The 25138-nt window shown below is 36.4% G+C and overlaps 3 protein-coding genes and 1 long non-coding RNA gene across 4 annotated transcripts; all 4 read right to left on the bottom strand.

The window, feature by feature from the left end:
- Positions 1-5935: 5935 nt before the first annotated feature.
- LOC133805014 (uncharacterized) lies at positions 5936-6332 on the bottom strand. The gene is made up of 2 exons (XR_009878751.1): positions 6233-6332; positions 5936-6117 (listed from the first exon to the last, which is right to left on the bottom strand). It is a non-coding gene; the product is annotated as an uncharacterized LOC133805014 (long non-coding RNA).
- Positions 6333-6710: 378 nt separating this feature from the next.
- On the bottom strand, positions 6711-8196 carry LOC133805488 (uncharacterized). The gene is made up of 4 exons (XM_062243674.1): positions 7720-8196; positions 7385-7645; positions 6988-7310; positions 6711-6894 (listed from the first exon to the last, which is right to left on the bottom strand). The coding sequence occupies exons 1-4, from the start codon at positions 8194-8196 to the stop codon at positions 6711-6713; spliced, it is 1245 nt and encodes a 414-aa protein (XP_062099658.1).
- A 71-nt stretch (positions 8197-8267) lies between these two features.
- On the bottom strand, positions 8268-9592 carry LOC133804062 (uncharacterized). Its single transcript, XM_062242210.1, has 3 exons — positions 9251-9592; positions 8808-9166; positions 8268-8729 (listed from the first exon to the last, which is right to left on the bottom strand). The coding sequence occupies exons 2-3, from the start codon at positions 9156-9158 to the stop codon at positions 8268-8270; spliced, it is 813 nt and encodes a 270-aa protein (XP_062098194.1). The 5' UTR covers positions 9159-9166; positions 9251-9592.
- LOC133805487 (uncharacterized) lies at positions 9283-17817 on the bottom strand. The gene is made up of 6 exons (XM_062243673.1): positions 17511-17817; positions 15115-15322; positions 13293-13526; positions 10214-13191; positions 10022-10127; positions 9283-9936 (listed from the first exon to the last, which is right to left on the bottom strand). The coding sequence occupies exons 4-6, from the start codon at positions 12733-12735 to the stop codon at positions 9283-9285; spliced, it is 3282 nt and encodes a 1093-aa protein (XP_062099657.1). The 5' UTR covers positions 12736-13191; positions 13293-13526; positions 15115-15322; positions 17511-17817.
- Positions 17818-25138: the final 7321 nt, after the last annotated feature.

Genomic DNA, 25138 nt, shown 5'->3' with positions numbered 1-25138 from the left:
AATTTGGACAATCTTTGATTTGAATTCACAGAGATCTTGTGTTACTTGGAGCAATATTTCCCATCTTCGTTTTTTGACATAATGATTCACCTAGTTGTCCATTTGGTGATTGAGGTCAAATTGTGTGGACCTGTGTACTTGAGATGGATGTACCCATTTGAACGATACATGAATATTTTGAAAGGTTATGTGAGAAATAGAAGTAGGTCTAAGGGTTGCATTATTGAATCCTACATAGTTGAAGAAGCGGTTGAATTTTTTTCAGACTACTTGTCAGATGTTACGAGCATTAAAGCTTGTCCTGCTCGAAATTAGGTGGAAATAAGTAAAGGGGGTAGGGGTGCTACTATTTGTGAAGTGAGTCGAGCTGATCGAGATGAAACATATTTCCTTATTTTACAAAATATCGATGAGGTTCAACCCTACATCAAGTAAGTATTTGATTTCAATTTTGAGATTAATGAAGTTTGTGTTGTTTTTTCATACTTTTGATGTGGAATAAGTAGCTCATTTATATTTTTAAGAGAGCATTTTAAATGGATCAAGAGCACTTATTCCACTAAGTCGAAGAACCAAAAATGGGTGCAAGATGAGCATTATCGTAATTTTAGTACTTGGTTGGAAAATCAGGTATTATGTTTGTTTCGCTTGTATGTTTTATTTGTAGATTTAATTACATGAATTCTTTTAACATAATTTTTTTTTGTTTTAGGTTATACTTGAACTGAATATGAGCACCAACCAAGCGTCTGAATCATTGAAATTGATATCACGATTTTCTTTATTGAGTGTAATTAAGCATCAGTCCTACTATATAAATAGTACCCACTTTAACACGATTGATCATGATTTAAGTAGAAAGACACAAAATAATGGGGTCATGGTTGTTGCTAGGACTTTCCAAATTTCTAGTTCAAAAGATAAAAAGCTCGTCGAATGTGATATGACATTCTATGGTGTAATAAAAGAAATTTGGGAAGTAGATTATGTCTATTTTCAAATTCCTCTCTTTCTTTGTTATTGGGTAAAGAGTGATAAATGGGTTAAGAATGACCAATTAGGTAACACACTAGTTGACTTAAATCAATTAGGGCACAAGTCTGATAGGTTTATATTGACATCACAAACTACTCAAGTATTTTATATGAGTGATCCACTAGATGCTCGATGGTCAGTTGTCCTAAAAACCCCACCAAAAGATTATGGCATGAATAATTCTAGTGGCGATGATCTTCATCTTGATGGTGAAACTTTTGAAATCACTCCACCACCTATAGATTCAACTATTGAGGATGATAACTTTTGTTCTTGAATCGATGGTGAAGGGTTGTGGATTGACAATTGAGTATGGTATACTTTGATTTGTTTGTTTATATTCATTTATGTTCGTTTTACATATTACTACAAACAATATGATAATTTAGTTTTGTTGTTCAACTATAGGTACGTTGATGATGGATCCCCCATTTCATGATGACCCCGACCCATTTTTCGATGATGCTGATGAGACAGTGCCTTTGAAGGAGGCACAATCTACACATGACCTCTCATCTTTAGGAGTGAAGAAGATGAGAGGGAGAACTACAAATAATGACCTCATTAAAATGAGGAGTGAGGGGAAGAAGAAAGAGGTGGAGTACAACAAGTTTGGCCAGTCTTTTGGCGAGGGAGGGAACAAAATGAATAGTCACATTGGAGTATTGGTGCGTTGCTACCTCCCATTGTCTTACAACGATTGACGTCAAATACCAAAGAAATATAAGGACAAGATTTGGGAAGAAATCATGGTAATATTTTTAAAAAAAAAATAATTGTGTTCAAAATTATAAATATTTTATAATTATATTGTTCTAAAATTATTATATCAATATCTATTTATAACTATTTCTTCTAACTTGAAGACTTGGTTGAATCATTGAAGTGCTTGTTTGATGTAGGACCTAAGGGGAAGAAAGTTGTTTTGCAAGAAGCCGGTGAACGGTGGAGGGATTGGAAGACTCAACTTACCACTGGCCTTATCTTCAAATACAAGGTCGAAGCCTCATCTTCTTCAGCATCCCCCATCAAATTATGCAAAATGTTATCATCTAGATGATTGGAAGAAGTTTGTAGCCAGGCTAATGCATCATGATTGGCTAAATATTAGAGAACAAGCACAATCCAATCAAGCAAAGAACAAATACAATCACCGCACATGACGCGGTGTGGTGGTTATGTAAAGGTCGAGCAAGAACTAGAAAAACAGTTAGGTCACCCACTAACTTAGTTCGACAAAGTTGAATTGTTGACCAGAATCTGAATGAACAAAAAAGGAGAGGTCGAAGGTGAAGCTCAGGAGGTGGTGAAGAGAATTGTAAGTATATTATATTTTCTAACTTTGTTTTACGTTTAATTCAGATATTTATGTTTCAAGTCTCATCTATTTCATTTCATTTGTAGGTTGAGTATAGGAATCAGGTGGCGGATGGCACATTGGTCATCGAAGGGTCCGAGGATATTTTAACCTTTGCATTGAGGACTCCAGAGCATGGGGGCGTGTTAGAGGTATGGGTTATCATGTGACCCAAACTCAATTTTTCAACTCCCCCACCCCAAAAGAAGAAAAACCACTACAGATGATGACACTACACGCATCAATGAATTGGAGGAGTGACTTCGACAATGCAAGAAGAAGGCCTGCCAACAGAAGGCGAATCTAGATGAGTTTCTGCGGCAACTTAAACTTGTATACAACCATATTGTTGTGTCTTCTACATGATCTAATTTGGGCATTGGAGGAGCCTCGAACGAACCAACAGTTCCTGCTCGTCCCCCGCCACCACCACATATAGGAGCTCCCGCTCGATCACAACCATAGACAAAAGTTCTCGCTCAGCCTCCCCCACCATCACAGGCAACATCTCCCACTCAGCCTCTACCACCATCATATGTAACATCTCCCGCTCGGCCTCCATCTTTACCACAACCAGGAGCTCCCGCTCCACCTCTTGATGTGGATAAGGTAATAATATTTTCTTTATTAATTAATTAGTTAACCTAAATGATTATAATAAATTTAATAATAACTTGCATGATTAAAGCCCAAAATTCCAAAACTATCACTTGCACAATTAAAGCCCGAAATTCCAAAACTAAGAACACCAAGAATTGAGATTAATACTAGAGGACAAAATAAACATTACCTCTTTAGATTCGAATCCTTAGCCGAAAATAGATTCCTTAATTGGCAGCTTTAGGTCTCTTGAATATTCAATTTCTCCTAAGAATCCTTCCAATTCCTTGATCTAACTTAGATGCCTCTTGAATTTCAGTGTCCTTGAATGTGTTCTTGAGAATGACCAAAAAGGAGAGTTAGTGTCCAAAACGTGAATTGCAGCTGAATTCTAGGCTTACCCATAATCCTCACCAATTGGTCAAATGACCATTATACCCATTCCCCTTATTAACCTCAAAGCTAAACCTTAAGGGCATTTTAGTCATTTGGCATTAAATTTCTCATTAAACCTCAAATTACACCTATAATTCCCAATTAATTCCCTAATATTCCAAACACCAATATTTTCCCAAAATATGTAAAATTACCAAAATACTCCTTAGCTCACCTCGAGCCGGGTATAAGTCCCTGTTGTGACCTTTCCACTAAATTTCTCAAAAGGATCGACTCATGCCTAATATCACAATTATATACACATAATAATGTGGCCTCAAGCACATATATAAAATTACAATTATACCCTCAACGAGTCAAAATTTAAAAAATGCTCATTTTTAAAGAAAACGGGCATTTAAACACATTTAGTACACATGATCATGTATACTAAATCATATAAGCATATAAATGTATCCAAAATCACCAATAAAGCTTAAGGGCCTTGATTAGCGCCGGGAGGGCATAATTGGTATATGTGTGATTTAATGGTTTAAAGCATGATTTTGTAGCATGCATGATTAATATGATTATATGAATGTGACATGCATGTTGTGAGTATTAGATATACATGTGGGCCCTTTATAGCTTATAAGAACATATTTGTAATTTTGGCCCGTTGTGGGCATAAATGTAATTATATGTGGTAAATTGTCGAGACCACATTATTATGTGGATATATTTGCAGCATATGGCTCGAGACGGTCCTAGTGAGCGGATTAGCAAAATAGTCACAACGGGGATAAATACTCGGCTCGGGGTAAGCCTGGGAGTATTTATGGGAATTTAGAGAATATTTTGGGAATTATTAGATATTGAATAAATAAATGTTAATTAATGGGATGACGAAATTGATTGGTAAATATTAGGAACATTTAAGGAATTAGCGAGACCTGGGGGAAAATGACCATTTACCCCTAGGCACAATTTGAGGACTAGCTAACTTAGAAGGGCAGATTGGTCATTGTGTGTGGTTAAGGGTAGGATCGGCCAAACTCTTTGGGAATTTAGAATATACTATAAATATGAGGAAGAATCCAATTTTAATTACCCTCTATCACACTTTCACTCTTGAAGAACTTGAAAGAGTTGAAGCTAAGGAAGAAAAAGGGAAGTAAGCTTAGGCTTGAGATGGAGTTCATTGAAGGAAAACAAAAGGAAAGCTATGGGGAATTCAAGCTGGGAATTTGAGCTGGAAAACAAAGAAGAATTCAGTCATAATTGAGGTAAGAACTCTAGTTTTAATCTCTGAATTTTGTTGGGTTTGTTTAGGTAGAATTATAGGTCTTGATTGAATTTAGGTTCATGGAGTTCATTGTTTGAGGTTTCTAGGAGATGAATTGTAAGCAATTTCAGTGGAGTTTGTTGGGTTATTTTGTGCCTTAAATATGTGAATTAAGGTCTTAATTCATGGCTAGCTTGGCTTGATTGGGGAGGTTTATTCAGGTGGAATTTTGGGGAAATTATGGAGAAAATTGGCTGGGAAATGTGTGGAAGGAACCCAAAATTTCTAGGCTTGAAGGAGCGCGGCGCGGCGCGTGTGGCCATTTGGCCCTGGGATGCTCTCTGAGATGGGGGCACGCTGCGACCTAGTAAGCCAAGTCACAACCCGCCTCCCCTTTGGCTTGAGGTTCTCTTCTCTGACTTGGGGGCAAGTCGCGACCCATTAAGTTAGGTCACGATCTGCTTAGGGATTTTAGCCTTGGGGGTTCGAACCTAGGCATTCACTACTACAAAAAAGATTTTTTAGGACTAGCATTGCGAGTCCTAAAAAAGTTTTTAGGACTCGCGGGGCGCGAGTCCTCTATTTGAGAGCCTTAAAAACTAAGGTTTTTTAGGACTCGCGTTGCGAGTCCTAAAAAAAAGTTTTTAGGACTCGCATTGCGAGTCCTAAAAAAAGGTTTTTAGGACTCGCGTTGCGAGTCCTAAAAAATATGGTTGAGTGCCTTTAATAGATTTTTTAGGACTCGCTTCGCGAGTCCTAAAAGAAAGTTTTTAGGACTCGCTTTGCGAGTCCTAAAAAATATGGTTGAGTGCCTTTAATAGATTTTTTAGGACTCGCTTTGCGAGTCCTAAAAGAAAGTTTTTAGGACTCGCAAAGTGAGTCCTAAAAAATCTGGTTGAGTGCCTTTAAGTGATTTTTTAGGACTCGCTTTGCGAGTCCTAAAAGAAAGTTTTTAGGACTCGCAATGCGAGTCCTAAAAAATCTGGTTGAGTGCCTTCAAGTGATTTTTTAGGACTCGCTTTGCGAGTCCTAAAAGAAAGTTTTTAGGACTCGCAATGCGAGTCCTAAAAAATCTTGTTGAGTGCCTTTAAGTGATTTTTTAGGACTCGCGTTGCTAGTCCTAAAAAATCCCATTGAGTGTCTTTAATTAATTTTTTAGGACTCGCTTTGCATGCCCTTAAAAGCAATTTTTTTTTAAAAAAAAATGTAGCTACAATTTTCACTTTAATTTAAAAATATATATCAATTTGAGTGTCGAAAATGTATTAAAAGAAATTTGAAAATAAAATACTAAAAAAATTGAAATAAAATTTGCAAAATAAATTTAAAATTTCTGAACATGTGTATTGTAATTAGCTAGCTATAACATCATTCATTTTGCTCTAACCAATTGTAAAAATGACATTGCCCATTCTTCTCGAACTTCGTCAATTTCTTGAGTAGTATATGGTTTGTCAGAGGTGAACTGGAAAAAAAAAAGAAACAAAACTTTAATTAGAATTATATTAGTGGTAATAAATTCAAAGCATATACAAAAATTATACTAGATTAATATTATGTAGTTGTATATTGTTTGTTACCTGTTTCGACAAGAAATGTTTGATATGAGGGGCACTAATAAGTACATTCTTCATCATCCTCATAACGTAATATCCGCAGTCAATATTGTTTGGTTGTTTACGGCACTATATAAAGATTGGTAATACATATATAATTCTTAGTATTAAATATCTTAAACATCTTTACATATACATAAACTATATACAAATAGAAACATACCGTAGGTTGGAAATACTTTACTCCCAATGGGCGTTTGTTGATCTTTTGACGTGCTTTCATTCTTTCTGTGAAATACATCTCAAATGCATCATGGATGGTCTCCTTGATGGTTGTCCTGTTATCTAATGGTGCATTGAGAGGATCGAGAAAACAACAATAATGCAAATGGGGAAATAATAAAAATAACATCCAATGCTCCCTGTTGAAAGAACAAGTATTACAAAGTTGTTAATTTTAAATTCTATTTGTTTGTATCAATGAAAAGCATATTAATTAAACTTACCCATGGTTATAAGGCATAACTACCCAATCATGTTTTTTAGACGTGCAATATAACATCCTATCACATAAAGCTTGAGCACGACTATCTGCACGAGTCACGGAAGTAGAAACCTTATTCGGATTCATAAACAACAATGATCCTTTCTTTTCCTCGTCTAATAATAGTGTCTGGTACAAAATCCTATAAACAAATATAATGTATTAATAAGAAAACTAAATAATTGATGAAAGAAAATCCTTACAATAAATATTATTAACTTCATATAGAGCATACCTCATGTAGAAGACAATACATGATTGTCCAATCATCTCATTTCTACAAAATTCAAGTATTTCATCCCGAAATAGAGCAAAATATTCACAAGCATGGCCAAACACATCAAAGTCAATAGACACTTCAACGGCATAATCATGTTTAGTCCAAGCATTGACGATTTCAAAAACTTGTCTTAACTTAGGCGACAATGAAGATGGTTGTTGCACCTCTTGTGACAATGACTCCTTAGGCGCTCGTTTTGGAACTAGTTTTTGAGTTTGTGGTGCTAATGGTAGAGAAGTTTTTTTCCCAGCTTGCTTTCCTTTTTTTTTCACGACCTCCTAATAATAAACCCATAACAAATAATTAATAATAGAATAAATAAATAAAAATTTAATAGTCTTACAAGAATTACCTGTGTCGCTCCATTGAAGATGACTAGCGACTTGGGCCAACGTATCAAACTCCCAATAGCTTGTTTGACTGTATAAATCTCACTGTCAGGGATCGGGTTAACAAGTAGAGCATCAGGTTGGTCAGCAAACTCAATTGCACCGCGGTAGTTTTCTCCTAAGTTTTCTCCATGGATGTCTGAGCTACTAGTAACTAGAATGTATCCCCTACCAACGATGTTGGTGATAGAGCCTAATGCAAATTTGCATTCAATCATTTTATCCTGCACATATTTAGATATGTATAAATATGTTATACAAGTTCACAAATTTAGATTTTAAAAAGATAAAGCTATACCTGATTTGATCCAGGAGTGGGGATAAACACAGGTGCCTCTTCTGGTTGTGGGGGCGGGGGTGCTAGAGGTTGATCCTGCGATTTCGGTGATGCTTGATGAGATGGTGTCACCTGATCTATGGGTGATCCATAGTTTGGCACTGACGCATGAGAAGATCCTCCAAAGCCACTATGTTGTCCTTTCATCTGTTCCATAAACTGTCGCATCATTTCCTCTTGTCTTTTGATCATTTCTTGTTGTTGTTTCATTATTTCTTCTTGTTGACGGTATTTTTCTTCCATCATTGCAAATCGAGCCTCAACTGAGGAAGCCTCAAATTCTTTTCCCTTTTTCTTACTGGATAGTGGGGTTTTCCAGAATTGGCTAGGCGTTACACCGAGCCCAATACCCCTCACTCGCCCTCTGCTCTCAGGGGTGCCTAATGCCATAGTAAGCACATCCTTAGACCCATCAGGTTCAAATTTTCCTTCACTCATGAGCTTACTATAGTGCTCCTGCAAACAAAATATAGAAATATAGTTATTCTCATTAAAAATAAGTAATCCAATCATATAAAATGTAGTACACTTACTATGTTGCGAGCTACGCTTGTTGCCTCGGTACCAACCGGCTCACCCTTTTTGTTAGAATGTCCCGCCAACCACAACTGTGACCTGTCGATTTCAGACACCTCGAGTCCAAAAATTTTTTGTTGCAGCCTTTCCAGTGCCAACAAATACCCACCTCGTGACATATGATGGTTGTGTTTATTTTTTTTTCGACGATCTTGATGTATTTTTCTTATTTTCTTCCAATCATCAGTCATGCGTGAAACACAGAACTCATCCCATTCTGTTTTAGTGATCAACTGTGAGTAACCTCTTGGCATATTGAACGTCTTGATGGTCGGATTTGCATCAAGTACATCATAGATGCATACCTTAGTCAGATGGGATTTGAATGATCTCCATCGTTTTGCCGCCCTTGACATAATTTTTCTTTTTGATTTATGGTCTATGTCAAATGTAGCCTACAATTGAAAACAATACAAATCGTTAGTCTACATTAAAAATACAAACAACATATATTATAGTGATAGAGAAAATACCTTAATGATTTCCCAAAATTTTTCTTTGTCTGATTTAGGAACTTTATCCCAACTCGCGTGTGTGATTGAAGCACACCTCTTGATAGTTGATCCGATCATTGATCCCAATTTTGATCTCATTGTACCAATCACTTGTCCATATTCATTGAACTTGATCGGTACCTTAACACCTTCACTTCGCATTTTGGCTATGTCGGGCATGGTACATAGTCCCCTAACAGATCTCACATGCACTATAGCAGTGTCATCATTCTCCTCCTGACCAACATTATTTTCAAGTCCAGGAAGTGGACAATCATCATCAAGTCCAGGAAGTGGACAATCATCATCAAAACCTCCTGGATCAGCCATGGAAATATCTGAAAAGGAAACGATTATAAACAATGTTAATAGGCAATCGTCAATATGATAGGAAAATTAAATATAAAATGAACAAATCCAACCTTCAGAAGAAGAAAAAACAAGTCAACATTTATCACAGTATATGATCAACCCATACATCGTCACCATCAAAACGCAAACAAATATCATCGTCATCTACACCATCATCAATAGGGTATTCGGTAAGCTGTGGTTCGGGAATTGTGACAGGTTGTTGAAGGAGTGGTAAGTCATGTACATCATTCTCTTTGTCTCTCCAATCTATCGGTTGAGTAGGAACCACGACTGACCATTGCTTGTCTGATGGATCATTCACATAAAAAACTAGTTTGGCTTGTGTTGCCATTATGAAACGATCATTTTTGTGCCCAATTCGATTTAAATCAACTGAAGTAAAACCTAAATCATCAACCTTTATTCCCTTGTCACTTTTCACCCAATCACATAAGAAGACCGGCACTCTAGTTGTAGTATAATCTAATTCCCAAATTTCTTGGATTACTCCATAAAATGTCATATCACACTCTACAGGATTTTTGTCCTTTGAACTAGAGATTTGCACAGTTTTTGCTACAATACAAACTCCACTATTCTGTGTGGTTCTTACATTATCTCGTTCCAAAGTATTGAATTGAGTACCGTTGACGATGTATGATGGGTACTTAAACACATTCAGAGAAGGACCACGAGAAATCCACTTAACTATGTCTGACACATGACACGACGTGTGGGTCACTTCAATTGCAACCTTTGTTAAAAAACATGAAATAATAATTAATAACATGTCATGCAATCAAAAAAAAAGATTTAAAATTATTTACTCAAATCAATACCTTGTTCTCTAACCAAGTACTAAACGTACGATAGTGTTCATCTTGGATCCATTTTTGGTTCTTTGACTTAGATGGATATTTTTTCCGAAGCCAAACAAAATGATTCCTTCATAAATGTATGCAAAATTAGTATGAATCAATACAAATATCACAATAATGTTTTATGATATCATACTGTCTAAGATAACTTACTCGATGTAAGGTTGAATCTCATCAATATTTTGCAATACAAGACAGTGTGCTTCATGTCTTTCATCTTGAGTTATTGAGCATATAACACCACCTTTTCCACCATAACCACCATTACTTTTATTTAATGTAGATTGATCGCCCACGCTTGTCACACCATGCAAGTATTCTGAACAAAATTCAATGGCTTCTTCTGCAATATAGCATTCAACAATACATCCTTCGGGTCTACTTCTATTTCTAACATAACTCTTAAGAATCTTCATGTATCGCTCAAAGGGATACATCCATCTTAAATAAACAGGTCCGCATAGTTTAATCTCTCTAACCAAATGGACTGTAAGATGCACCATTATGTCAAAAAAAGAAGGTGGGAAGAATCGCTCTAAGTAACACAAGATTATAGCAATCTCCACTTGTAAATTGTCTAACGTTGAAACGTCAATCGTCTTACAACATAAATACTTGAAAAACAAACACATTCGTGTGATTATTTCTCGAACCTTTCTAGGTAGCACACCACGAATAGCCACAGGTAGAATGTGTTGGAATAGGACATGACAATCATGAGATTTCATGCCGACCAAATTCAAATTCTTCATATCCACCAACGTTCTTATGTTTGAAGAATACCCTTCTGGAACTTTAATATTGTATAGACAATTGCAAAGTTCTTTTTTCTCATCCTTAGTGAGTGTGTAACAAGCTGCCGGTAAAAATGTTCTATTAGGGCCAGCTTTTGGATGTAGGTTTTTTCGCAAGCCCAATGCAGCCAAGTCTTTCCGAGCTTTAATACCGTCCTTACTTTTACTTGGAATATTTAACAAAGTTCCTATTAGACTATCACACACATTTTTCTCAATGTGCATGACATCTAAATTATGTCGCAAAAGTAACTTTTCCCAATATTCAAGCTCAAAGAAAATTGATTTTTTCTTCCAAGGACTTGTAGACTCATCCGCACTAGTCAAACTAACTTCAGTCTTATCCTTGCCAACACTCTTTCCACGACCCTTCTTCTTCTTAATTGGACAAACAATAGGTTTTCCTACCTTAAAATGAATTACAGATACCTTATTAAGTACTTGATTCCCAGTCAAAGGAACTGGAGCCAAACCAAACTCTTGTTCACCATTGAATGCATTTTTCCAAGTTCTAAAATAATGTCTCCGGGGCAAGAATTTTCTATGTCCCATATAGCACACCTTGCGAGAATGTTTCAAATATTGAGAGAAAGTCTTCTCCTCACAAATAGGACAAGCTTTGTATCCTTTTACACTGTAACCAGATAAATTTCCATAAGCGGGGAAGTCGTTGATTGTCCATAACAACACCGCTCGAAGGGTAAATTCTTCTTTTCGGTATGCATCATAAGCCCTAACTCCTTCATTCCATAAAGTTTTCAAGTCATCAATTAGGGGAGCTAAGTAGACGTCAATATCGTTACCAGGTTGTTTAGGTCCAGATATCAGCAAGGTCAGTAAGGTAAACTTCCTTTTCATACAAAGCCATGGCGGTAAATTATATATGACTAGCATAACAGGCCAACAACTATACTTACTACTGAGAGAAGTATGAGGATTAATTCCATCCGTAGAAAGAGCTAGACGAATATTTCTAGGTTCATTGGCAAATGAAGGCCATTCAAAATCCACTGTCTTCCACGCTGGTGAGTCAGCAGGATGTCTAAGTCTACCGTCCTTTATTCTCTCATTCGCATGCCAAGTCAAATTCTTAGCATGATCAACATTTCGATAAAATCGAATCAAACGAGGAATTGGAGGAATATACCACAAAACTTTTGCTGGTACTCCTTCCTTAACTTCCTCTAAATTCCTTTTCTTTTGCCATCTGGACACACCACAAGTAGGACACGAATTCGCATCTACAAGGCTATTCCGATATAATATGCAATCATTAGGACAAGCATGTATTTTTTCATATTGCAAGCCTATTGAGCACATAGTTTTCTTAGCCTCGTAAAATGATACGGGCACCTCGTTTTCTTCAGGCAGTAAATCTTTCAAAAAAACTAACAATTCCGTGAAACTCTTATCACTCCATCCATTTTTGGCTTTTATATTGTACAATCTAAGAAGGGCTGACAACTTTGAAAATTTAGTGCAACCAGAGTAAATCGGCTTTTCAGCGTCATTAAGAAGATTTTCAAACTTAACGGGATCTACTTCTGATTCATAATATGCATCGTCAATCATTTCATCTAAATTATCCTCACGATCCAATTGCCTATAATTCCGATATTCATTCATCATAGGAGGGTCCGGAGTAACATGAAGCTCTTCACCATGCCAATACCATATTTTATAACTTTTGTCTATCCCGTGGAAATATAAGTGCTCTTTTATTATTGTGGCAGTCATCTTTTTCATATTTCCACACTTACTACAAGGACAACAAATATAGTTTGGATCTTTGGCATGATCCAAACTAAATTTAAGAAACTCATCGACCCCTTTTATATATTCTACTGACATCCTATCAGCTGACATCCATTCTTTGTCCATATTGCGCCTATTTGTTTTAATAAAAAATTAAAATTAAGAAAATAAAATAAAATAAACATACAAAACAAAACTAAGTATAAAAAAATCTATAGAAAATCGGGCAGCATATCCCCTAATTTACTAGCCTAGCCATCTGTCCCAATCAACACCAATATATCAAACAAATCAAACAGCACACAAGTTTTCATCCATATATCATCGCAGCACACAAAATTCTCAGAACCTACTTCACTAAGACATGCAAGTTCTCAATCTTCCGTTATCACCACAGCACACAGAATTCCCAGAACCTACTTCACTACGGATGAATATCTAAGATATTCAAACTCCACTAAAGTAGTACAGTTATCATTCAAAATTGTAAAATATTGAATTTTTTAAAAACTAAATCAAATGCAACATACCTCTTGCAATTAGCTACCAATCCAATGCTTTAAAACCAATCAAAATATTAACCTATTCATTTTAATCAACATTATAAAACAAGAAAAAAGTCAGATGTTGACATGCTCTTTTAAAAAAGTTAAAATCAACACAACAAATATATGCATACATACTTGTATATTCTTTTACAAGTCACACTTGTATCAATAGCTATTACTTTGGACTGCACACTGCTCTGAGACATCAGCAAGTGATTTGAGATTGCACTTAATCAAGGCTTCAACAAAGTAGCAAGTTTCATCTTCCGTGTTACCTTCAGGAACATCTACCATAAATGATTCTATCACCAAAGTCCCTGGTCTTCCATCAATTATTTCTGGATGAAGAGAGACAATTGAAGAGTAGTTCTAGAAAAAAAAAACAAAGAAAAGTTGAGGATCAATGGCTTGGTTTAGGCTGCCTGCAATTAACATAACCAAGAAATTAGTATATATATACAGTATATATAGTCTACTCCTTAACTTTCCTATGGAAAGTTTATCGAATACGAGTAATCATGTCACATTATTAAACATTGATCAACAGAACTTGATTATACTCGCTAATCAACAGGACCAATTTCTCTTTTCACAATACTTCACATGGTGCACAAGAAAACAAATCATATATATTGCATAATTAGAAGTTTTCTTGATTGAAAGAAAAAAAAAAAAAAAACTCCACATAACAATAGCTGCAAGACAAAGAAAAATTTAAGTTTATATGTGCATGAAGAGTACCCATAAAACTCTCTTCTAATGCAAAAATTACAAAAATATGCTAATGAATCACTACCAAGACTAAAATACCATATTCTTTTACAAGTGTGAGAAGGAAATGAGCACTCTTCATTTTTTTTTTTTGGTAAACTGGTTAAGCTCTCATTTAATTTGATCATCAATCTTTTTTGCTTCATTCAATGACCAATTGCAAGGAAGTGGTCATCTTTCTCTCTAGTAGTATTACTTAGCTTTAAGTGCATTTTTAGCCACTTGTTTGATTTTAATTAGAGCTGAGAATCTATTTGATTTTATTTGTAATAAATAAGATATTACCTGCCTTTAGAATTTAGATGTGAAAACAAGACTTCTGTTAAGTAGAAACAATTCCATGTCTTGCTTGGGGAGCACTCTATAGAATTTTCACATATCCTAACTAACACATAAAATTCAAAACAACCCTTTTTTTGTCAACACACAAACAGTACTTTTCTACCATCTCATTAGTTTTTCTGGCCATTTTACTACATTTATTCTCTAAAAGAAATGTGCTAAATTAGTTAAGTTGTTCTTAAATCCCCTGTACTTGCAAACGTCACTACCATTCCATGATTCAAGAACGCCCTTTGGAGCTTTAGAGATTTTCTCTTTGGGGAATTGTGGTATCACAGCCCACTCCATTGAGTACTATGCATCGAATGAGAAGTGGAAAAATGGGGAGTAATGATGAAGCAGAGGAAGGAATTGATCTCATATCTATTTTCTCAATACAGAGGCTGCTTGGGATTATTGGGTTTTCTCAATGTGGAACACAATAGTTAATATATAGAGAAAAAGAGAGTGGGACTGAACTGATTAAGCTAGTAGACTTGTGGTAATTCTAGGGAAGAATAGTCAACACCTCCTTTCCAATCCATTCCACCCAAAAAAGATAAATAAAATTTAAAAAATTAAATCAAGTAAAAGAATAGTCAATAAACTCACGAGCTAAACAGATGGAAAAAAAAAACTGACATAAACTTGTTTTGTCCATAGGTTTAGCTGGTTGCACTTCGTTTTCAAAGAGGCCAATGTCTCCTTTTTTATATATATTTATATATATATATATTTCTAGTCCAAATAATTGATAACACATCAAGAAGTAGTTTAACAAAAGTAATATTATGATGCATACATTAATTCGGGCTCATTTTTGAAATGAATGTACCTCTAATAAAGAGAAGTTCTTCCTACTTACAAGTTTAGGTAAGTTGACAACTAACACGTACAAGCCAGGACTAGTCCTCCAGGACAGGCTGCCTCTCAAGCTCAGTTAGAAGTTCTGTCAGGGGAGCTGTGGTGCCATTGTCAACCTCATTTCCACCCCTGCACTGAAGCAATTGTTCCCGTAGACTTTGTACAAGCTCGTTAAGTTTCCGTATATTTTTCTCCTGAGAGAGGATAATCTGCAGCAGAGTAACAAGATAAGAATTAGGGTCATAAATCTCAGAGGAACTTTCCAATTTCAGATTAAACATCCGATAATCAAAAGAAAAAGGTAGCAAGAAATTAAAAAGAGAATCTTCAGATAAAATGTGACAAGAAAAGTTTAGACACAAAAACAGTAAGCACTTCTACTCAACCAAAGTTAATAGAATAGAAGTCAAGTCAAAATTTTCCGAAAGGGGCCATATGAAATGACCTGCGTATCTACAAGTGACATTATCTAAATAAATTCACTCTTTATTAAGTGTTAATAAAGAGGTCACACAGATTATTCTTATTTGGAGATAAAATTATTTCATACTTTTGGAATGACAAACAATTAATAAAATATAAATAGCCAGTGAGCAATTTAAAATACACATGATATATGTAATACTTTATCCACAGTCCACACAAATAAAATAGTAAATGACACAATAGGGGTAGTTCCCAAACTCCAATCATGGTTCTCAGAGCATAAAAACTGAAGTATGATACTAATTAAGAAGAACACACAAGTAGTTTGGTTTGGTCGACACTTGAAAGCCAGATAAACATTTATATAAATATATATATGTATATGTATATTTATATTTATGTACATTTGTAATTTGGCATTTAGCATATTCAACTACAGGTTCTCTCATTCCAACCATGATTTGCTTACATATGCAAATTTACTACTTCTAGATCTAGACATGATTAGATATATATATATAGTAATAAAATATTTAATTTTTTAATAGTTGCAGGCCATGAAATCTCTCTATCTTCATTACAAATTTTTTAATAGTGTCATATTTTCCCAAATTGATCTCTAGAGGATGATGTGACTGTTATATGCTATGAAGAACATGACCATTAATATGTTAGTCTTGAAGAACAGCTCCAAAAATGGTGCCTAAATCTCCAACTTAAACTCAAGAGTTCTCTAATATGACATGACCATTAACAGAGATCAGAAGAATGGGCAATCAAGTATTAACAAGTAAAAACAATCAATTAAAAAGAAAGTCAGAAAAGAAATTCAGGCATTGTGTGATATGCTCAAAATCACCAAATCAAATTTTTTTTCTTTTTATTCACAAAACTGGTTCCCACAGTTTGAGAATGTAACCTCAATGGCATGTTTTGAGGCTCATTCAGTGCACAACTCTGTTATGGAACTAGTGTACTATACAGTATATATATACATAACAGGATATATATATAAGCAAAGAGAATGACAGAAATCCACGACTCTGTGTATATTACTGTGAAGATTGTGGTGTGTGTATATATATATATATATATATAAAAGCACAGCCATTTGGCAACCTGTACAGCATTGCCTGTGCCTTTTTTCAAAATGAAGACTTCATTTACTCCAAGCTAGCCACCTAAACATTTTAATAATACTAATAGTATATAACTTCTAGATTTGACAAAAATAGCATTGAGACCAAAACAACAGCAGTCCACTTAGCTACACTCTTAATTTCTCTGTTCCAATGACTAGTTAATTTGGTTTGTATCTTTTTAAGAAAGATCTCTGATATTAGTTGTTCTGTTTTGCACTGTAATTTTTTTTCTTTCACTTTTTACTATTGTAAAGAAAGGGAAAATGTTAGATAAAAAAGAAAAAGAAAAAATAAAACTTTCTGTTTGAATTAACAACGCTCTTAAATTTCTCTTTGAATTCTAGTTCATGCTGTACTTTGGTCTAAATTCACAAGTACTTTACTGTCTTCTATTCTATTTGGGTATATTTTTCTAACATTTATAATATATATAAATCACCAAGCCTGGACTGATTGGATAAGAAAATTGTAGAATTTATTGCTGTATTCATGTGGAGGATGACATATATTACCATAGATTAGAGGTTCAAATATATATATATACATATATATATATCACATTCAAATGTATAATTAATTGAAACAAACATATTATACGGACAACAATATGTCTGTTGGCTGACCAAACAATGGTTTTCTAATTCTAGGTGTTTTGTTAAGAAAGAAGCCATTTTTTTTTTGGATTTGGTGGCAACCACGCCAAGTGCAAAAATCTCCAGATGGAGATTGCCATTTTGGAGTGATGAACCCAAAGCGATGTAATTCCTTTGAATTTAATCAGCAATAGTGCTTCTAGCAGACCAGAGCAAAATCAAAATGAAATATATACCTGGAAATCACCGAAGCACGCCGAGAGACGGAACCGTGAGCAACCAGCACCCCACGCCAAGAAGCACGCCGCCGGCGAGACTGCTGAAGCCGAGAACCCACCTGCCGTCGACACCGTTGACCACCGTCACTGCCGTTCACCTACAGCCACCGTTCACCTCTCTACCAGCCCTAAATGTTGTAATTTTGAATAAATCCCCAAATGTATTGCTGATAGTGCTCTATTGTGTTAACCCGAAAATTTCAAAAAATTTGATAGCTTTTTTAAGTGTTTTATATAATAATTTTAAGGACTTACTTTGGGAGTCCTTAATACTCTTTTAGGACTTGCAGAGAGTCCTAAAAGAGTAATAAGGACTCTCAAAGCAAGTCCTTAAAATTATTAAGCAGCACACTTATTTTTTAGCTTATATTTTTTTAGGACTTGCATATTCTTTTAGGACACTCATTGCGAGTCCTAAAAGAGTATTAAGGACTCTCAAAGCAAGTCCTCAAAATTATTAAATAAAACACTTATTTTTTTAGCCCAGATTTTTTTAGGACTCGCATATTATTTTAGGACACTCATTGCGAGTCCTAAAAGAGTATTAAGGACTCCCAAAGCAAGTCCTCAAAATTATTAAATAAAACACTTATTTTTTTAACCCAGATTTTTTTAGGACTCGCATATTATTTTAGGACACTCATTGCGAGTCCTAAATTGTGCTTTTTCAGGACTCTCAATAAGTGTCCTAAAAACTCTAAAAATATTTTTAAGGACTTGCATTTAGGTGCGTGTCCTAAAAAAGTGTCCCGTAAAGGGTATTTTGTAGTAGTGATTCGGGACAATTTCTACTACCCGGTTCAGTAGAAATTGAGGTCCCGGAGGCTAGTTTCTATTTCCTAAGTTTTTATTTGAATTGGAAGTTAACGATTACCCATTATACACTGTGACTAGGTCTATCACCAAGGCTCGGGGCTAAGGATCGTGCTCAGGTCCATTCTATTATCTCTATTCGGAATTAAAGGTAAGAAAACTGCACCCTTGTGTGGCTATGTTGGGACTGAGATTCCCTGTATTTGAATACATATGATGTGTAATTGTGATAATTCCATGTGATAATGCCATGTGAGCATGAAATGAACGAGCCGAGGCTGATAATTTGTGCACAAGACGTAGCTTGGCCACTGTGAGCCAAGTTCAGCTAGATAAACACTGGACTCGACCTAAGCAAGCCAGAGTCAGTGGATTAAACAGAGGGTGCGGTCTAAGGGCATCAACCCTGAGTATTGCATGTTGATTGAGATGAATTGTTGAATATAAATGCTTACTGTTGCTAGCTTGATGCTATGACTTGTTGAATATCTGGTTAACTATCTGGTGAAATAATTGATTATCATTAATGAATATGTGCTATTGCTATAGTTTTCTTGTGGTTGAATACGTGGTGTAGGTAAAGGTAAGGGTAAGCTGGACCAACCATGAGTTACAGAGCTCTAGGGGTGAGGTGTACATTGTCAGCTACTCATCCACCACGGCCGATGGAAAGTACAGGGACAGAAGCCTAAAACTTGTATTTTGCCACTAGAGTGGCCACTGATTGTATATAACTTTTGAGAGTTTGTAAATTGTCTTTTAAACCCTGTTTTTGGGATCCCATGTACCAAACTTTTATTTTAATGAAAATTAACCGTTGATGATCAAAATCTTTTAACCCTAACCTGATTATGACTTTAGGATCACATTTTTATTCAAATGACTTGATTAGCAAGTCTTGCACCATTTCAAATACACAGTGTAACGGTCTTGGTTATCCAGGGCATTACAATAAATCACATAATTCAATTAATTAGAAGATAATCATCCCATGTGTCCTCCCAGCACGCTAATCCATACACTTAATTCTATTAGAGATTTCAGGGCATTACAACTATCCCATCCTAATAGAAATTTCATCCTCGTAATTTACCTAAACAACTCAGGATACTGATCCCGCATATCAGAATCTAACTCCCAAGTCTCTTCCTCGACCTTAATGTTCCTCCACAATTCCTTAACCAGAGGAATAGTCTTGTTCCTCAAGACCTTGTCTTTCCTATCCAGGATCTTGACCGACTGCACTTCATAAGAAAAATCTGTCTGTGGCTCCAGATCTTCATAACTCAACACTTGAGTCGTATCTCATACATACTTCCAAAGCATCGAGACATGGAATACATCATGAACTCCTGAAAGTGATAGGGGTAAGGTCAACTTGTAGGCCAACTGTTCAATCCTCTCTAGGTTCTCAAAAGGCCCCACAAATCTAGGGCTCAACTTGCCCTTCCTCCCAATTCGTTTGACTCATCTCAATGGTGAAACTCAAAGAAAAACGTAGTCCCCAACTTAGAACTCTATGTTCCTAAGCTTAGGATCAGCGTAGCTCTTCTGTAAAATCTAGGAGGTGAGCATTCGAGTTATAATATTTTCAATGGCCTCATAGGTTCTCTGAACTGCTTCAAGACCTAGATACTTCCTCTCGCCCATTTCATCCCAATGAATGGGTGATCTACACTTCCTACCATACAACATTTCATATGGAGCCACTACAATCATCGATTGACAGCTGTTGTTGTATGAAAATTCAATCAAAGGTAGATATTTACTCCAGGACCCTTTAAATTCCAATACACATGCCCGAAGCATATCCTCCAATATCTAAATTGTCCTCTCAGACTATCCGCATGTCTGAGGATGATAACCAATCCTAAATTTCAATTTAGTACCCATCGCCTTCTGCATGCTTCCATAGAATTTGGAATAAAAAATGAGGTCCTGATCTGACACTATAGACTTTGGAGCCCCATGGAGACGTACAATCTCCCTGACATATGACTCAACATACTTATCCACAGTGAAATTTGTTCTTACAAGCAAGAAGTGAGCTGACTTGGTATATCGGTCCACTATCATCCAAATCGAGCCATTCTGACCCGCCATCCTAGGCAACCCAACAACAAAATCCATGGTGATGTCCTCCCATTTCCACTCAGAAACACCCAAAGGCTGTAATAGCTTTGCTGACCTCTGTTGTTCAACTTTCACTTGCTGACAAGTCAGGCACTTAGCCACATACTCAACATAACATCCTTGTTCATCCCAGGCCACCAATACAAAGATTTCAGATCTTGATATATCTTTGTGGTACCCGAATCCAGTGAGTACGAAGTAGTATGAGACTCGTCCAGAATCTCCCGTTTGATGCCAACCTCCATTGGAACATAAATCTGATCCTTTCACCTCAATATATCCATCTCGGAAACTGTAAATTCCTTAGCTACCCCAACTAGGACATCCTCATTGTGCCTCACCAACTAGGAATCACCTAGCTAACCCTCCTTTATCCTCTTCAGGAGTGTAGATTGCAAAGTAATATTTGCTAACTGGTCCACCATAAATTCTATCCCCACAGTAATCATATCCTCTGCCAATTCTCTCGATATATGCTTTAGGCTATTTGACAGTCCTGGACCTCTCTGACTCAGAGCACTTACTACCACGCTGGCTTTCCCTGGATGATAAAGGATCTCACAATCACAATCCTTCATTAATTCCAGCCAATTCCTCTGTCTCATATTGAAATCCTTCTGCGTGAAAAAATACTTTAAACTTTTATGGTCGATGTAGATCTCACACTTTTCCCCATATATATAATATTGCCACAACATCAAAGCGAACACCATTGCCACCAACTCTAAGTCATGAGTAGGGTACCGATTCTCATACTCCTTTAACTGTATTGAGGCATAAGCAATAACTTTACCTGCCTGCATCAGAACATAACCTAATCCTTGCCTCGAAGCATCATAATAAACCACAAACTTTTCCTGATCTGATGGAAGATTGAGCACTGAAGCAATAATCAATCATCGCTTCAACTCCTAAAAATTTTTCTCACACCTATCAGACCAAAAAAACTTCCAATTCTTACATGTTAGCATTGTCAATGGTGTTGCAATCCTTGATAATCCTCCCACAAAATGTCGATAATACCCAGCCAAAACAAGAAAACTCTTGATCTCTGAGACAGTCTTTGGCCTTGGCCAATCTCTCACCGTTTCTATCTTGGCCGGATCCACCATAATCTCATCCTTACTAACAATGTGACCAAGAAATGTCACTTTAGGAAAACAGGACTCACACTTCTTAAACTTGGAATATAACTCATGTTCCCTCAACCTATGCAATACTAAACAAAGATGATGCTCATGTTCTGTCTATGGCTAAGAGCAAACCAATATGTCATCAATGAAGACACTCACAAAATTTTCCAAGTAATCTTTGAACACCCTGTTCATTAGATCCATAAATGTTGTCAGGGCATTGGTCAAACAAAAAGACGTGACTAGAAACTCATAATGCCCATACCTCGTGCAAAAGGTTGTCTTTGTGATATCTTTATCTTCGAACCTCAGTCGTTGATAACCAAATCAAAGATCAATCTTTGAGAACATCGTCCTACCCTGCAACTGGTCAAATAAATCATCAATCCTTGGCAGTGGATACTTGTTCTTGATAGTGAGCTTGTTCAACTCTCTGTAGTCAATGCACATCTTTAATGTCCCTTCCTTCTTCTTAACAAACAACACTGACGCACCCCACGGTGAGAAGCTAGGTCTAATGAATTCCAAGTCAAGTAACTCCTATAACTGCACCTTTAATTCTTTTAGTTCTGTTGGAGCCATTCTATATGGTGCCCTAGATATTGGTTCTGTCCTTGGTGCCAACTCTATAACGAACTCAATTTCCTGGTGTGGCGGTAACCCCGGTAAATCTTCTGGCAATACATCCAAGAACTCATAGATTAACCCAGTCTCTTCAGGTCCAACTGGTACGACCTTACTGGTATCCACCACACTAGCTAGGATTCCTATGCAACCTCATTGCAATAGGTCTCTAGCCCTCAATGTTGACATCATAGGAATGCGAGTCCCACTCACACTACCAAAAAATACAAATGGGTCATCTTCCTTAGGTTCAAAGGTCACCAGCTTCCTTTTGCAATCTATGGTCGCCCCATACTTAGCCAACCAATCCATGCCTAAGATCATATCAAAATCTTCCATTTCCAACTTAATGAGATCTACAGATAGTTCCATACTATCAACCTCTATGGGTAATAACATGACCCATCTCCTAGAGACTACCAATTCCCCGGTAAGTAACAAAGTCCCAAACCCCATAGCATAAAAATCATTCTATTGGGTACAAACAAATGCGTAGCGCCAAAGTCAATTAACACAGTATAAGGAAAACCAGCACTAGAAATCTAACCTGTCACTACTGAGGGACTAGCCTCAGCCTTTGACTATGTCAAGGTGAACACTCAAGCTGGAGTCAAGCTGTCGGCCTTCTTTGCTTCTTCCTTATTCTATATCGGCCGATCCTTCTTGAGATGCCCAACCACCCCACACAAAAAGCATGCATTTGCTTGACATTCTTCCAAATGGAGCCTCCTGCACCTGGTACACTATAACTCCTCCAAAGCTCATTTCCACCCTAGCAGCAACCCTGAGCACCCCAAACCCTTCTATCTAGGCCAATAGTAGTATAAGTGTCTGGGGTCTTCCTTTTCTGGTCACTAAGTACTCTGCCCCTACTAGATCCTGCGAATGAAGATAATATCCTCCTGGCATCTTGCCTAGTGGTGCTCTCGCACCAAATCCTATCCTCTACACCCTCATCAGTCTTCTCGACTACCTGAGCATATGTAGTATCTCCAAGCATTGAGGTAATCCTGACATCTCATGCAATAATGGGGTTCAATCCCTAAAAAAACCTCTCACTTCTAGCAATGTAAGTTGGCACCAAGTTAGATTAAAACTTGACCAACCTATCAAACTTCAGGGCATATTCAGTCACGGTCATATTACCCTAAACTAGTTTGGCAAACTCATCTGCCTTTGCAATTCCAACTGTGTAACGCCCTGGCTACCCCAGAACAGTTACGGTGAATGGTGAACCGGAAATTTGACTCGCTACCCGAGTCATTTTGTTAAAAACGTGCTTCTAGGTGTTATTAACAGGCTAAGGTGGAAAACCAATAAAAAGGAAAGGATATGTTTTATTAAATATATAAACTGTTCATGAGCTCATCAAAACATTTACAAGTTGTTTATAATACAAAATGGTCACTACTATTTCAAATTTACAATTTCGTCGACTTAAGCAGCAAAAATAGGGTAAACCCCCTAGTTCCTCTGAGAACTCCTTGGCCGTGGTGGTCAAGCGGCCGCATATGTATACATCACCACCTAAGCTCTCCACTAGGATGGGTGAGCTTTTCTTTCCCTTTACCTGCACCACATAGCACCCATGAGCCAAGGCCCAACAAGAAAACACAATGCATCATGATATAATGTAGAGTCCAAGAACTTTACTTAGCTAGTTAGATAGTAGTATTATAGTATTTATAGTATTATCTTTATAACTGTGGATTTTTGGTTCAGACCGGGATTTATTTGGACACTCATAGTAGTACTTGTAGATTTTCTAAGTTAACCTATAGTTTAAGAATATTAATTTTAACCTAAGGTTTGATTAATATGACTGATATTAAGGATAATATTTATTATACTATAAGATTTAGATAAGAACCAATAGGATTTTAAGCACATGTTATGTATGGGTAATTAAGGATTAAGTATTTTGAGGATTAAATTTAATAAGGGTAAAGTTTGAATGCTCTAAGGTCAGTCAGCAGCTTTGAATACGTTAGAGGGCTTAGTCAAGGCTGTTTACTCCATTCAAACTTAGCTAAAAATGTGTAATTTCGTGTTTAAATAATCAGTGTGTGCCGATATATCGCAACCATAGGGGGCGATATATCGCAGCACATAGATACGAAAAAAAAATGAAACGATGCACGACTGCCTCGGCCATACTGGCCCAGGCGATATATCGCCTACAGGGGGCGATATATCGCCCCTCTCAGCTTATTTTGAAAGTTTTTGAATTCTTTTTCCATTCAACCTCTTGATAAGTCCAGCACCTTTTTGAACGAGTCTTCAGCCTCTGCTGAACAACAATTCAAATTATTTTCACCTAAAAAGCTATTATTTTTATTCAAGTAAAATTAAGATCCTTTCATTCCTAAACTCTATAAATAGGACCTAGTACCCAGCCATTATTCACCTTTTACTCTAAGTTCAGAGGCTGCAAGTTGCTAGGTGAGTGTAAGAGTTAAACACTTGGGTGGGGAAATCATAAGCTTGATCAACATAAGCTTATCAAACACTTGGGGAAGTAAGGTTTCATAGTATTTCAGTTCAAGGTTTAGATTGGTCTTACAAGTCTTCAAGGTATTTCCACACTCTAGTTCATTGGTATTATGTTATTTTCTTTCTCATAGTCTTCTACTCAGCCTTCTAACCTTAATCTTTATTTTGGTTAGGAAATCTAAGAACTTGCACATAAGTTTTTGGTAAGTATGTTTCTCAATGGTTTAGTCCTTCCATTCCTTTCATTTCTTTTTCTTCATTAGACTCACCCTTTTATAATGGTTAATAGGAGTATTCCAAAGTCCCAACGCTGTCCTCTTATCCCAGTATTTTTGGTAAGGAAAATAGGATAGAATCTATATGTTATATGCTTATGTTATCTTATGTTTT

Source organism: Humulus lupulus, chromosome X (assembly GCF_963169125.1).
Source record: "Humulus lupulus chromosome X, drHumLupu1.1, whole genome shotgun sequence".
In the NCBI taxonomy this organism is placed as follows: Eukaryota; Viridiplantae; Streptophyta; class Magnoliopsida; order Rosales; family Cannabaceae; genus Humulus; species Humulus lupulus.
Note: the sequence above shows the minus strand (reverse complement) of the source record. Positions and strands in the feature narration are given on the sequence as shown.